Source organism: Anastrepha ludens, chromosome 3 (genome assembly GCF_028408465.1).
Source record: "Anastrepha ludens isolate Willacy chromosome 3, idAnaLude1.1, whole genome shotgun sequence".
NCBI classification, from domain to species: domain Eukaryota; kingdom Metazoa; phylum Arthropoda; class Insecta; order Diptera; family Tephritidae; genus Anastrepha; species Anastrepha ludens.
This window is the reverse complement of record NC_071499.1, coordinates 90,242,658-90,255,132: the sequence shown is the minus strand read 5'-3', so window position 1 is coordinate 90,255,132 and position 12,475 is coordinate 90,242,658. Positions and strand designations below refer to the sequence as shown.

Below are 12,475 nucleotides of genomic sequence, written 5' to 3'. Positions count from 1 at the left end.
GAAAGAATACGATTTCGCACTAATAGTAGATTCAATGATGCCACTCGACGAATGTCAAATTTACGCTCAGCGATACATCTAAGTTTACGAATGTCGAGCCTACGATGAATTTACGAAAAGGCTGATTATAGTAATATTCAACTAGATTCTACATACATACATTTTAGTATAGTACACTTTTTTAATACATTTATTTTTCTTATGCTATAAATTTAATTTCATTTACAGACTACGATCGCTCTTGCACTCATTCAAACTGTTTCCAACTCGTCAACGTCAAATGCACGCTTGCAAACTAGGGCCACTGAGCAACAATGGATGGCGAACCAATGTCATTCACCAGTCTAGCACTGATGCTCCTCTTAGTGATAGCATTTATAATGTTCGCCTGTCACTGTTTGGGACCACGCGCCAATACATGGATGCGATCGAATAAGGAAGAGAAGATTGGACTATCGAAAAATAAACTTTTCCATGCGAATGGTTATATGGTGAGAGAAAATTATCCTTGAAAACATAATATAAATTTATGATAATCATAAGAACTTATAACTTTCCCCATCATTCCAGATCCATTCCGGCTCTGAATTCTTACTCAGCAACAGCGGCAGCTTTAAGCGGTTCGATACTATCGATAAGGATGATTACCGGCAGTCGGGCCAACAGCCTACACAGCATGCCACTACGCCACTCTGGAATCTCGCTGGCGAGGGGGAAGTTGACTCAAATATACCACCCCAACCGTTACGACCCGCACCTGCACCTGGCTCACAACCCCTTGCCAGTGCAAGTCATATAAAAACAGTTACCTTTTCATTTGAACAAATCAATGAGACCACGCCCACTACCAGCAACAATAGCCCACGATTCGGGGATCAAATAAACTCGAATGGGCGTACTGGCAATAGCGATAGCGCGATAATGGTTTCATGCAGGCGTTCTTCTATGAAGTCCACGAATAGCGCCGTACCTAAACCAATTGAGGCACCACCTCCGCCACGGTTGTCTGCCTCGTCGTTGGCCTTGAGCGCTAGCGCCATACCCCGACCGGTGGCAAAGAGACAGGTATCATTGCAAAATGTCGGTAACGGTGCAGGTGCCACAGGTGCACATAAGGAAACAATCAAAACAGCAACTACAAAACAGGAAACTGAAGCTTTACCCACAAAAACGACAACAACTGCGAACACTTCAAATGCGGAACATAGCCATTCAAAGACGTTGAAGCGTCGCAATTCCAGCACAAACCCTTTCCTTTGTGAATCCGTTGAGAGCTTACCGGAATCCAACACTGCCTTACCACTACAGCAAACATCGCAACAACAACAACACCAACAACAGCTTAACACACATAATAACGTGCAAAATAATTCTAACTACAATGCCACCAATTTCAAAGGACATATGGGCAATGGTACCACAGCACACACTGAAACGGCTACGCCGGCAACAATTACCAGCACAAACGGCAATGCTGCAAATGGTGTCTGCAATCCTTTCCACAGCGAATTGACTCAAGCGACAGATACGATAACAACCAACTCTAGCAACACTGCACCAACATCGCTAAGCGCGAAATCACTACAACAACAGTTCCAAGAACTCCGCAATCGCTCCCTCTCCACCACCGATGCATCCGAAGACTCCGACCTGAAGTCGCTTTCAAGTGGACTGCGGCGGTTGACACAAAACTCAACAAATCCCTTCACCGGTTTGACACAGCGGGTACAAAAGGGGCCACACATGCTACAGAAAACCTTCTCGGAAGATTTCCTCTTCCGCAAACTGGGTGTTAATCCGAGTGGAGCACACAATACACAGACGGCACATTGCATACCCGGTTTGAGTGGCAACGGCAGCAGCAGTGGTAGTGGCAATACAACCTGGTCTTTCGGTCGTTCACTACTGCGCCAAGATTCTCTAATGAGCCTTGGCCGACGCAATAGCTCACAATGTTCACTCGATTCGAGCGCGAGCGGTTCAATGGAGGGCATCAACTTGGAACGGGCCATCTCATGTGACTCGGTGAACTCGGACACCTCGTCAGTGTTTGTGGGCGAATTGGATCAGCCATATACACAGATAACCGGCTACCTGTGTGTCGGTTTGCAATATGATAAGTAAGTACCGGGGAGTCAACAAGTCAAAACTAAACGAAAAGTGCAGAAGAAACGCCTACTGTTGATAGTGCATGGCGTGGGGTGTTTATTGGTTAGTTAGTGCACTTCAGTCAGCCACAATATGCTTGCAAGAGTTCATACTATACATAAATAAGCTTGCATACATGTCCGATGACATATTCTGTGTAACATACCTTTCATACCCATACAGCCCACTGGCGTACGGAAAGAGATTTGCTGAACTCCTCCTCCCCGGTCATGGCACTTATATTTTATGTGCTAACAACCTTTCAAGTGTGCAATGTGCATTCACCCGAATCATATACTGCATTATTTTTGTTGCAACTGTTATCTTTGTTGTCAGTATTTTAATAGCTGTGTTGTTTTTGTTTAGGACACACATTCATGTTCAACTTATGCAGGCATCACATGCATAGGAATTGTATTGTACAATTCGTCCCAGATGGAAATCTTATACAATCTTACAGTGACTGATTGGCGCTTATGAGCGCGTACTTTCGCATGAAATAAATTGGTCTAGTATGATAAGAGGTCCAATATACATACTATTTCGAAATTTTGTGGTATACGCTTTGATGTTGTCTCACAAATGATCTGTAATGTAGGTCACATTCAGATGCTGATAGTTTTTATGAGAATCTTTTCGAGCCAAAAATTAATTTGGTCAGATATATTTGTTACCCTACTTGTTCAAAACGATTCCCCTTATATTGACTCCTCAGAGTAAGACGTGACAAGCACTCGACGATTAAAAGAATACGAGAGCTCAATTAGATTTGGAGAAACAAGTTGGATGCCTCTCGATGTTTAACTATCGGTACCATTAGCACTGATAAACAAAAATTGCAAAAGTCAGTGATTACCTATATAAAATTATCCAATTATCAAATGTGTCTGAGTTCAGGAGAAACCGAACTTTATTTACTCGGTGCACGTTTTAGTGAAATGCCATAGACAGAGTGATATAATGACCACCATCGCATTACCACATACGAGTATATTGAAAAACGAAAATGAAAATTTATTCTTCACAATTTCGTTAATTTTTAAATCTTACTAATATAAAACGTTATACAGTTTTAGGTAGTAACCACTTAATGAAATGCGTATACCTGAAAGTGGACGGTATACTATTCAAAAAATGTATTTGAGATCATCTATACCCCTATTAATTGCTTGCTATATTTCTTCATTTCCTCTAGAAGTGTCTCATAATTTTAAAAATTTTTAAATTACTCTCATATGCGGCACAGAATTAAATACCCAATTTTGTTTTTCAGTAACTTTGTACTAAATAAAAAAATGATTTTGGGTGATGGAAACCTTTATTTTGATCTTTACGCGCTCCATTGTTTGCCTGCTTGTATACCACAACTGTCCACTTCATAAGTGTCAAATATGATTGACGCACAACGCCATTTGCAAAAATTATTATTAGAATTTTACTCCAAAAAAATTTCAGAATGGTAGTCAATAAGATCTCAATTCCCTGGTTAGAACGAAATTCAATAATTTGAATCCGATTCATTCCATGCATTCTCACTGAGTCGATTCACTTCGCTATTCAATCGCTTCATTTTGTACAACCTCTACAGTCTTACGGTTCCCAGTGTATGCTCATATGCTCATCACAAGTTACTTTCTTCCAAACGCACTATACGTTTTTCTACGTCATTGTCTATAGTCTCATCAATTGTCCTATTCTTCTGGAGCAGATAAACTTTAACCGAACTTAAATCCAACAGAGCATTGCATTTTCAACCTCCGCTTGCTGTTATGTATTGCTAAATCAACTTATTCTAATTTCACTCCCATTACAAGGACTCATAAAGAGCTAACTAACATCTCTAAAAGCATTGATCTAAATCCCAGATCTATAATTTTCTCGCGTATCTCTTTTTACCAATAGCTGGTATTTCTGTTTTTTTTTTAGCTTTTATTTAGTATAAGTTCATGATTGTGACCATTTTCCGAAAGTTTTTGTCACTATAGACTCTATTGCGTTTCTCGAAACTGTAGCTGTAGGTTAAGCTCACTATAGACTCTATTGCGTTTCTCGAAACTGTAGCTGTAGGTTAAGCTCCTTCCTATCCAAAATTCACCCTGACTTACTCAATATCGGTCATCCCACATGACACCAACCAACTCTTCACATGCCCACTTAAACCTACTTATCTAACCCCTCTCTCTCTCTCTGCTTCGTTGGAACCACTCTGTCGAAACAGAATGTTTCCTGATCCTACCATAGATGAGGTAAAAGACTGGTTGATGATTCACTGCCCTAAGCAACGTTCTATAAGCTGCTGGAAAAAGAACTACCAACCAATTTTGATCACCAACCAAGTTGCCTTGAGATAATCCAATATAATTGCAGGAAGGATCGTGTGCACGGGTGGATGAGCAGACCATCTTACGAACTTGGTTAAACCGATTTTTTCCGTTATTCATCTTAATTCCTCTAACATATTACAAACAATCGTTACCTGAATAAATTTGAAATGCTCAATTGAGCTCGTGGAGATAGATATAAAATTAACTTGAACTTTCGAAGAAAACTTCCGGCTGGCCTCTTATTAGTTTTTAACCTTGTTGTTTTTGTCGTACAATAGTTTATAGTAGGTTGGTTTTCCTTTCACGCTACCTCTTTTTCCTATTTTTTTATTTTTTGCACGTCGCGCTAAATATTAATTACGCTTGCTTTGCACCACTACAACCATACATGGCTTTATATGCACTTGTAAAGTACCTACGCTTTGCGTTGTTTTCATGTCCACTCGTAACTCTCCCTTAGCCAACACACACAGTATTCACACATACTCGTATAATATGTGCATGTTTGCATTTGTATTTCACAGAAATTCTATTACCGACGAGGGCATGGAGCTCACCGTTATGGTGCTGGAGGCAAAGGGGCTAATTTGTCCTTTTAACGTCGAGTCGTTAGACACTTTTGTGCGCGTTTATCTTGTACCAGACGAGGCGGTAGCAATGCAGACGAAGGTGAGTGCTTTGTTTGAGAATAGCATTTATAGCTATAAGAATTACATAACGAATGCTCAAGTAAATTTATATTGCGGGCGAATACCTGTTGAAATTTCACATAAGCTGACCAAAGGAAAGAAAGAAGTTGTGCGTGGATATCATTGGGCGAATAGTTCATAGAGTAACATAACATACATATATTTTTTATTTATTTTTTTATTTGATTTTATTTATTAATTAACAAAGAGGGTGCTTACGGACTTAATGATAGATAAATACAAACAAAGACCTTAATATAAGAGTCTCATGAGTAGCTTCTTAAAAGTAGACATAGAGTAAGAAAATTAAAGGCTAAGGAAGAAGAATATGCATTAAATTGAGCTAGTGTCCTCTTAAAAGGAGCATTCATCCCGTTAACAGTTTTAGCAATACCCACAAAAAGCAATTCATTACAACGGAAAATGCGTGAGGGAACATTAAAATGAATTTTCTTAAGCAGATATGGGTAATCTATTGAGCCCGCTCATATATCTAAGACAAAACACATCGACAATAAAACACGCATAGACTTTAAGGACATGAGATTTACTAGTATGCAACGAGAGCAATAGGACGAAATGGGGTCTACGAATTTCATCGAGCGCAAGAATAGACTCTAACTTATTAATATAGACCGCTTGAAATGGTCTCCAAACGAATACCACGTGTTCTAACTTGGACCGAACTAATGACAAGTACAAAAAATTGAGAGTATAGGAATCAGAAAATGAAGAACAGCTTCCACGAATAAACGCCAATATGGAGAAAGATTTTAAAACATTATAATTTATGTGAGTGATGTAGTTGAGCTTGGAGTCAAAATACTTGTATGCACCCATGTTTTTTAATTCACTATTTAAACAAACTGCTGTCATGACCTCGGTTACGTCAGCCCATCAGCTGATTCTTTTAAATTTGCTGAGAGCCGGTTAACAGTCTGGTGTAGAGCAAACCTTCTAAATTTATTTGACCATGTAGAAAACCGGTAGTCCGAACTTCTTTCTTTTCAACATACGCACTGGTTGGGACACAAAACAGTCACTCTCGAAATAGGTTAGGTTAGGTTAGCCTGGTTGGCAATAAGCCACGCATAGACCTTTTGGTCCCTAGCGATACCAGATGGAGACCGATCTCTATAAATACCTAAAGTAGACATCATGTAGGATGTCAGCGCTTTTAGCGAATCTAAGTAGGGCTAGGAGCTCCGCTTTTGAGACATCTTCCAGACCCTCAAACAGTGGGGCTCCCAGTCATCTTAGTCGCGTTTTTAATAATGCCGGACAAACGCACAGAAGGTGTTCTAAAGTCTCCTTAACATCCTCTCTGCATTTTCTGCATTTGTCCGTGTTAGCAATCCCTATCTTGTACGCATGTGCAGCCAATAGATTATGACCTGTTAGCATACCTATGATAGTTATGCGTTCCTTTCGCAAGAGCGTAAGAACGAATTGAGTCAGTTTTTTGTCGTTAGTTCTACACATAACTTTTGCTGTTTTGCATGTGGTCAGGTTAGTCCACCTAGCTTCCACTTGCCGTTTCATGTGGTCGTCCATTTCGTTGTATATTGTGTTTAGCGGTTTTGGTATGTCGTTCTCTTGTTCGAATGATAGTCTCACAGCACTTTTTGCTATCTCATCTACTATTTCGTTCCCCATAATGCCTTTGTGACCAGGTACCCAGTAGATATGCAGCCCACTGTTTCCGACTAGCCTTTCTATGGCCTCCCTGCTCCGTCGAACATTTTTGGACTTAATACAATATGAGCTTATTGCTCTTATTGCTGCTTGACTATCCACGTATATATTAATTGTTGAGTTCTTTCTTGTTCTAGTGTAGGCTAGCTCCTCGGCCTTCCCCACAGCAAAAACTTCCGCTTGGAAAATACTGTTATGGTCTGGTAGCTTGATAGGCTGCCTTATTCCTAGTTTTGAGCAGTAAATACCCGCTCCCACTCCGTGTGGAGTTTTCGAGCCGTCTGTATAGATGTGAAAAGTTCTATGGCCAGGCTTCATGCCTTTGTGCCATCCCTCCTCTTCAATTGTAGTGCGAAACCTTCTCTCCCAATTAAAGTACGGAGTCATGTAGTCCGTGCACTCTCGAAATAAGTTTGCATTATTTTCCAACGCCTCTCAAGTCTATAGACATTATTTTGCTTCGCAGGGGTATAATGCTAGTTGATAATCAAAATCTTGGACAAGAAGAAGTTGCTAGCCTCAAAACAGTTCCAACAGATTTTTGTATTTTGGCAACCATTGATACTAAAATTTTAACCAAGAAAAATTACATGGTTGACGAGCATTCTTTGCAGAATTACAGTAAAATTAAAACGAGTGGAAGAGAAAAGGAGTTCATACAGTCTGAAGCTTCGTCCGATCGTTATTTGTTGCGTGCTTGTGGCTCGCAATTGTATTTAACTTATAGCATTTTTCTGCTATTTCAGGTATTCAAAGACTCAGTCACGCCCAGCTACAATGAATCGTTCAACTTTTGGCTAAAAAAACAACAATGTCGACATTCGCTTTGGTTCCATTTATATCACAATGGCGACGCGCATACGCTTATCGGTGAAGCAGAAATGGAAATCGGTGAAATGCCACGGCACGTCACTACATGGATACCACTAACCGATTCGCGCAAATGTAATGCACAGTGGGGCGAACTAATGTTCTCATTAAGTTATTTGCCCACAGCGGAACGCCTTACAGTTGTGGTGGTGAAAGCGCGAAATTTGAAAATGGAAATAAAAGAGGTTGGCAAAACAGCAACACCGCAACAAGTGCAAAACGTTTTTGTAAAAGTAAGTACCAGGGATAGCAAATACACACATATTCTGTATAGAATTCACAAATATCCATTTAAATTTTAGGTCTACTTGATGAACAACGAGAAGAAAGTACTAAAAAAACGTACCTCTCTCAAACGTCGTGATTTGTGCCCCATATTCAATGAGTCGATGATCTTCAGTGTGCCTCCGCCAAGTCTCACCACTGTACAATTGCGTCTCACCGTTTTTGGTGTAACGGAAGCTGAGGATGGTGAGCGTGGCACACCGCGTATTACACCGATAGGTCATGTGATAGCTGGTGCTTGTGCTACGGGCAAGGGATTGCGCCACTGGCATCAAATGCTCTCTTCGCTGCGAAAACCGGTGGCCATGTGGCATGTATTGCGCCGCGCCTCCTACCAACCAATATTTACTGGTGGCGCCGAGGCTGTCGTAGCCGCCATGCAAAGCTCTGCCTTACGTGCCAAGCGCAACAGTATTATATAAATTGATGTTACTGTAAATGAGCAACTTGGGGAAGAAATCCAATGTTTATTGTGAAAAAATTGTTCATTACAAACGAAAAATGTTGGTTGTAAGAAGCCCATTTATTTTATTGCAGGCTTTACTTTTGGCTCCTTTTTATACGGGAAAGTTACGACTTTGCGATATTGAAAAACTGAAAAAAGATAGATATATTAAATCTGGATTTTCCATCCCTATTTTGTGCGTAATTATACTTCCAGCAAATTGGATGTTTTAATTGCATACTCTGGGAAGTATAGTTTTAGGTGTGCAATCCAAAATAAGACTTCTACTTCAGTATTGTATTAAGCATTTAGTTGTACTTTTATAGTGTCCACTTTATACTCAAAGATTTGCACACTCAAAAGAAAGATGCTCTCTCCCTCTTTAACATTCACTCATCTATACTCTAAACTCTTAACATGCACGTGGTTTTCCGCACTGTACTTATTTATTCCTACTATGAAACCAGCACTCTACCACAGTACGATAAAAAAATATAATCATATTTACTTCAAACTATCATACCTAGTCCAAAAGCGCAACTTATACCTTTAAATCGAAAACGAAAAAAACAAAAAACAAAATATATACATACATATATTATAATAATGTATTTATATTTATACAAATATAGTATATTCGTAGCATATGCACTCGGGTTTGTAGCTAATCAAAACATACTAAAAAGGAAAATATTAAAAATATATAATATCACAAAAAATACTAATGTAATAAAATATGATCGTACTTGGGGCTAAATACTCACAAAAAACATTTATGTAACATTAGTTATAGGGAATATATTATTACACTGTGCGGCACCAGGAAATTGTCAAGTTGTGTGAATACTACTCTTTGGATAGGTGAGGTGGCTCCTAAAAATATTCTTCAAAAACCAGCTCGCCGACTTCCGTTGACCTTCCAGAAAGCAGTGAACATTAGCATTAGCCTGCCTTTCCGATCCGAATGCGAGGTGCATAGCGACTATCGATCGTTCGCTATTTCTTATCACAAAGACTATTGGTGCTCACACTCACCAACGTAAACGTACGCCCGTATCAGCTGACACGATGAAATTATTGAGAGCCCCATGCAAATGAATTCCCACCACCGTTCCATTCCGTAGTATCGTAGATCGTTGTTTCATCGTGTCAGTTGCGTACGGGCGTCCGGAAAATTATCCACCCGTTTACGTTGGTGAGTGTGAGCACCATAAGTTGTGATGAGTTCGATGATAAAATTAGCTACCAATCGAGGGCGCAAGCGAAATTTCCCCTTAAAGAGAAGAAGAAACAAAAGAGTCAACAAACGGAAAATTATCCACCTCTTGCAAAAACCAGTAGAAGAAGAGATATCAGCTTAGACATTTTTATGTTGTACAAACAAAAATACTACAAATTTCAAAAAGACGCAAGAGCAGAAATGCTCAAAAGGCCTAATTCCACACAATTTTTATCCATATGCCGATCATTGGCGACTAGAACGCAGATATTATCCTTTTTGAAAATTGTAAGACTTTACTTTGAGTTGGGTTTTTACGTTAAATGGCTATTTGAAGCCCAAAATTCTGTTAAACGTGACATTCCAGAATTAATCTATCAAATGAAAACTTCTCATTCGGGTGAATTTCAACGAAAACTTTGTGATGGTGTTGTCGACTGACAATACCCGTGATTGATGCTGTCCGCGCTGCACAGCAATTCGGCATAGGACATCTCTAGATTCTTCGTTGATTGCGCTCCAAGGGCCGAAAGCTTTCCCTGTACTCAAGACCATTTAAATCCAATTCACAGCTCCGCGATGTGGACAGAATGGCGGACGAAGTCAGGGTGCGGTAGCAAATAGTCAACGAGCTGTCATTCTGTTCGTATCGCGCACCACCCACGGTATGCGAGGTGCTTGCCCGCAATGACTGTACATAAGGAGGTAACAACTAATGTAGTTGTCCGTATACACGGGCGGCTAATTTTCGTAGTTCTTCTCAATAATGTGTTTCTTTGCGGTTTGTCGCTCTAACTTGGTTGTACACTCGGACATGGCGAACAATTGCTCGAACCTCACTGACAAATTAACGTTCTGTGCACCATCTCTGAAATCAATAGGCAGCACTTTATTCGCTGGCGTCACTGGAGGCACTAGGAGGTACAATTTATCGCCCTGCACCTTATCGATAGCCACCTCCAACAGCAAAGATCACTCTGGATAGTGCATTGTACTCAATTACTAGAACACCTAAAGATGCATGTCGTTAACCTCGTGCAATGCATTTAAGTACTTCTACATTCCTTGTCATGGTGAAGAAACCAGAACTTATTTATTCACAATTCCAGCATTTTGCGATTAACATTCTCCTTCAAAAGCTTCTGCTCGCCCACATTATACTCATTTTTTACTGTTTGAACCAGCGGAAGAAATTCGGAGTGGATTATACCACAACGCTCAACGAAAACGGTAACCTTTATTTTGGATGCACCTGGTCATGGCTTTTTACGTTTTGGCTCATCAGAAAAGTTGTGTTAATGAACTCATGTCTCGTCATCGATAATGATGTCTTCGATAATGATGTCTTCGATAATATAATATTTTGGCCCAAAGAAAGCTTTATTAGCGGCAGTAGATAGTAGCGATGTTCTTTTCGAAAAGTCAGTACTTCCGGTATCAACTGAGCTGAGAACAATAACTTGCTTACAAAGCTATGTCTGTTCTCGTGTTGCGCATACATTCTCTCACAGATTATGCTCAAAAATGGCATCTCAAAGACTAACAGATGAAACAATTTAAATTAGAAAAACTGGGTACTTTTTGAAGAGAATTTTTGTTCGGCTGAGCAGCCATTTGTCTTCCTCTGCGGAGTAGATTTCACTTAACTTATAATTTAATTTATGTTACCACCTTCCATGTGGAGACATATTTTTTCTAACCACTATAAAAAAATTTTATAACACTACTAATTTAGTCTCACTCGTAAAGTGGCAAGGTTCGCTGACTATTGATGGTTAATCATTGATTCTTGTTCGCTTATGATAGCGCCATCACACAAATAAAAAAATTCAAAAAAAATCTGTAAAATTTTACGTTAAGGGCTAGGCATGCCTTTAAAAATACTCTATTCCATTTTCTCTATCCATCAAGTTAATTTTCCTCCTGATCAATTTCTCTTGCCGCACAGTGTTATTGTTATAGGCAGACAGCAATTGTTGAATGGGCAAACTCCATCTAGGAGTCAAATCTCAAATATGTTGAATCAAATACTTTTATGTATATAAATTGTTGATCAAGAAATGAATAGTTAAAAGCAAACAAAAACAAACTGTTGGCAATCAAACAAATACAACTAATTATTATATTACAAGTGGATATGTTTAAAAATTTAAAAGAATACATAGCTTTGGGATTATTAAAGAAGAAAATGGCTAAGAAACAAGTGTAGTAACACTACTCAATACCGCAAAGTTATTGCTTAGCTATTATAAAACACTGTATGTATGTTTTTTAACAAGATTTAATAGAAAAAATAGAATTGTTTTCTCACAATATGGAAAAGCAGGGTCTGGTACGATAAGTCGAAAGTAAAAATACCAAAAAAATGTCGAAAAAACAATAATTAAGAAACCAAGAATGTCGAAAATATAGACATTTTTATTGCCGAATTTTACACATCATTAATTTTATTTCGATAAATTGATCTATTTAAGTTATACATTGTCATTGCCCGGCAAGTGCATACAAGTAATTACAAAAATCTATATATGTAATATAAAATCTAGCTACGACTATTGACTACGTCCTCGAATTTAATTAGAGTGAAATAAGTACATAATTCCCAAGAAAAAAAATCGAGTATTGTATGTATACTAAGCGAAGGACCTCTCCGAGCCGTTTGATACTAAACGAGGTTTCAGACAGGGTGACTCTCTATCGTGTAACGTCTTTAACCTGATGTTGGGGAGGATCGTACGAGCCGCAGAACTTAATCGCTCAGGCACAGTTTTTTACAAGATACAATTGTTGGCGTATGCCG

At 39.1% G+C, this 12,475-nt stretch overlaps 1 protein-coding gene across 1 annotated transcript; it reads left to right on the top strand.

The window, feature by feature from the left end:
- Positions 1-254: 254 nt before the first annotated feature.
- On the top strand, positions 255-10,434 carry LOC128858446 (uncharacterized). Its single transcript, XM_054094726.1, has 5 exons — positions 255-491; positions 571-2,120; positions 4,997-5,141; positions 7,603-7,959; positions 8,029-10,434. The coding sequence occupies exons 1-5, from the start codon at positions 315-317 to the stop codon at positions 8,431-8,433; spliced, it is 2,634 nt and encodes an 877-aa protein (XP_053950701.1). The 5' UTR covers positions 255-314; the 3' UTR covers positions 8,434-10,434.
- Positions 10,435-12,475: the final 2,041 nt, after the last annotated feature.

Coding starts and splice junctions, on each gene's coding strand:
- LOC128858446 (XM_054094726.1), top strand. CDS start 315: ATGGATGGCGAACCAATGTCATTCACCAGTCTAGCACTGATGCTCCTC. Junction 492..570: donor TCCATGCGAATGGTTATATG/GTGAGAGAAAAT, acceptor CCATCATTCCAG/ATCCATTCCGGCTCTGAATT. Junction 7,960..8,028: donor TGCAAAACGTTTTTGTAAAA/GTAAGTACCAGG, acceptor TTTAAATTTTAG/GTCTACTTGATGAACAACGA.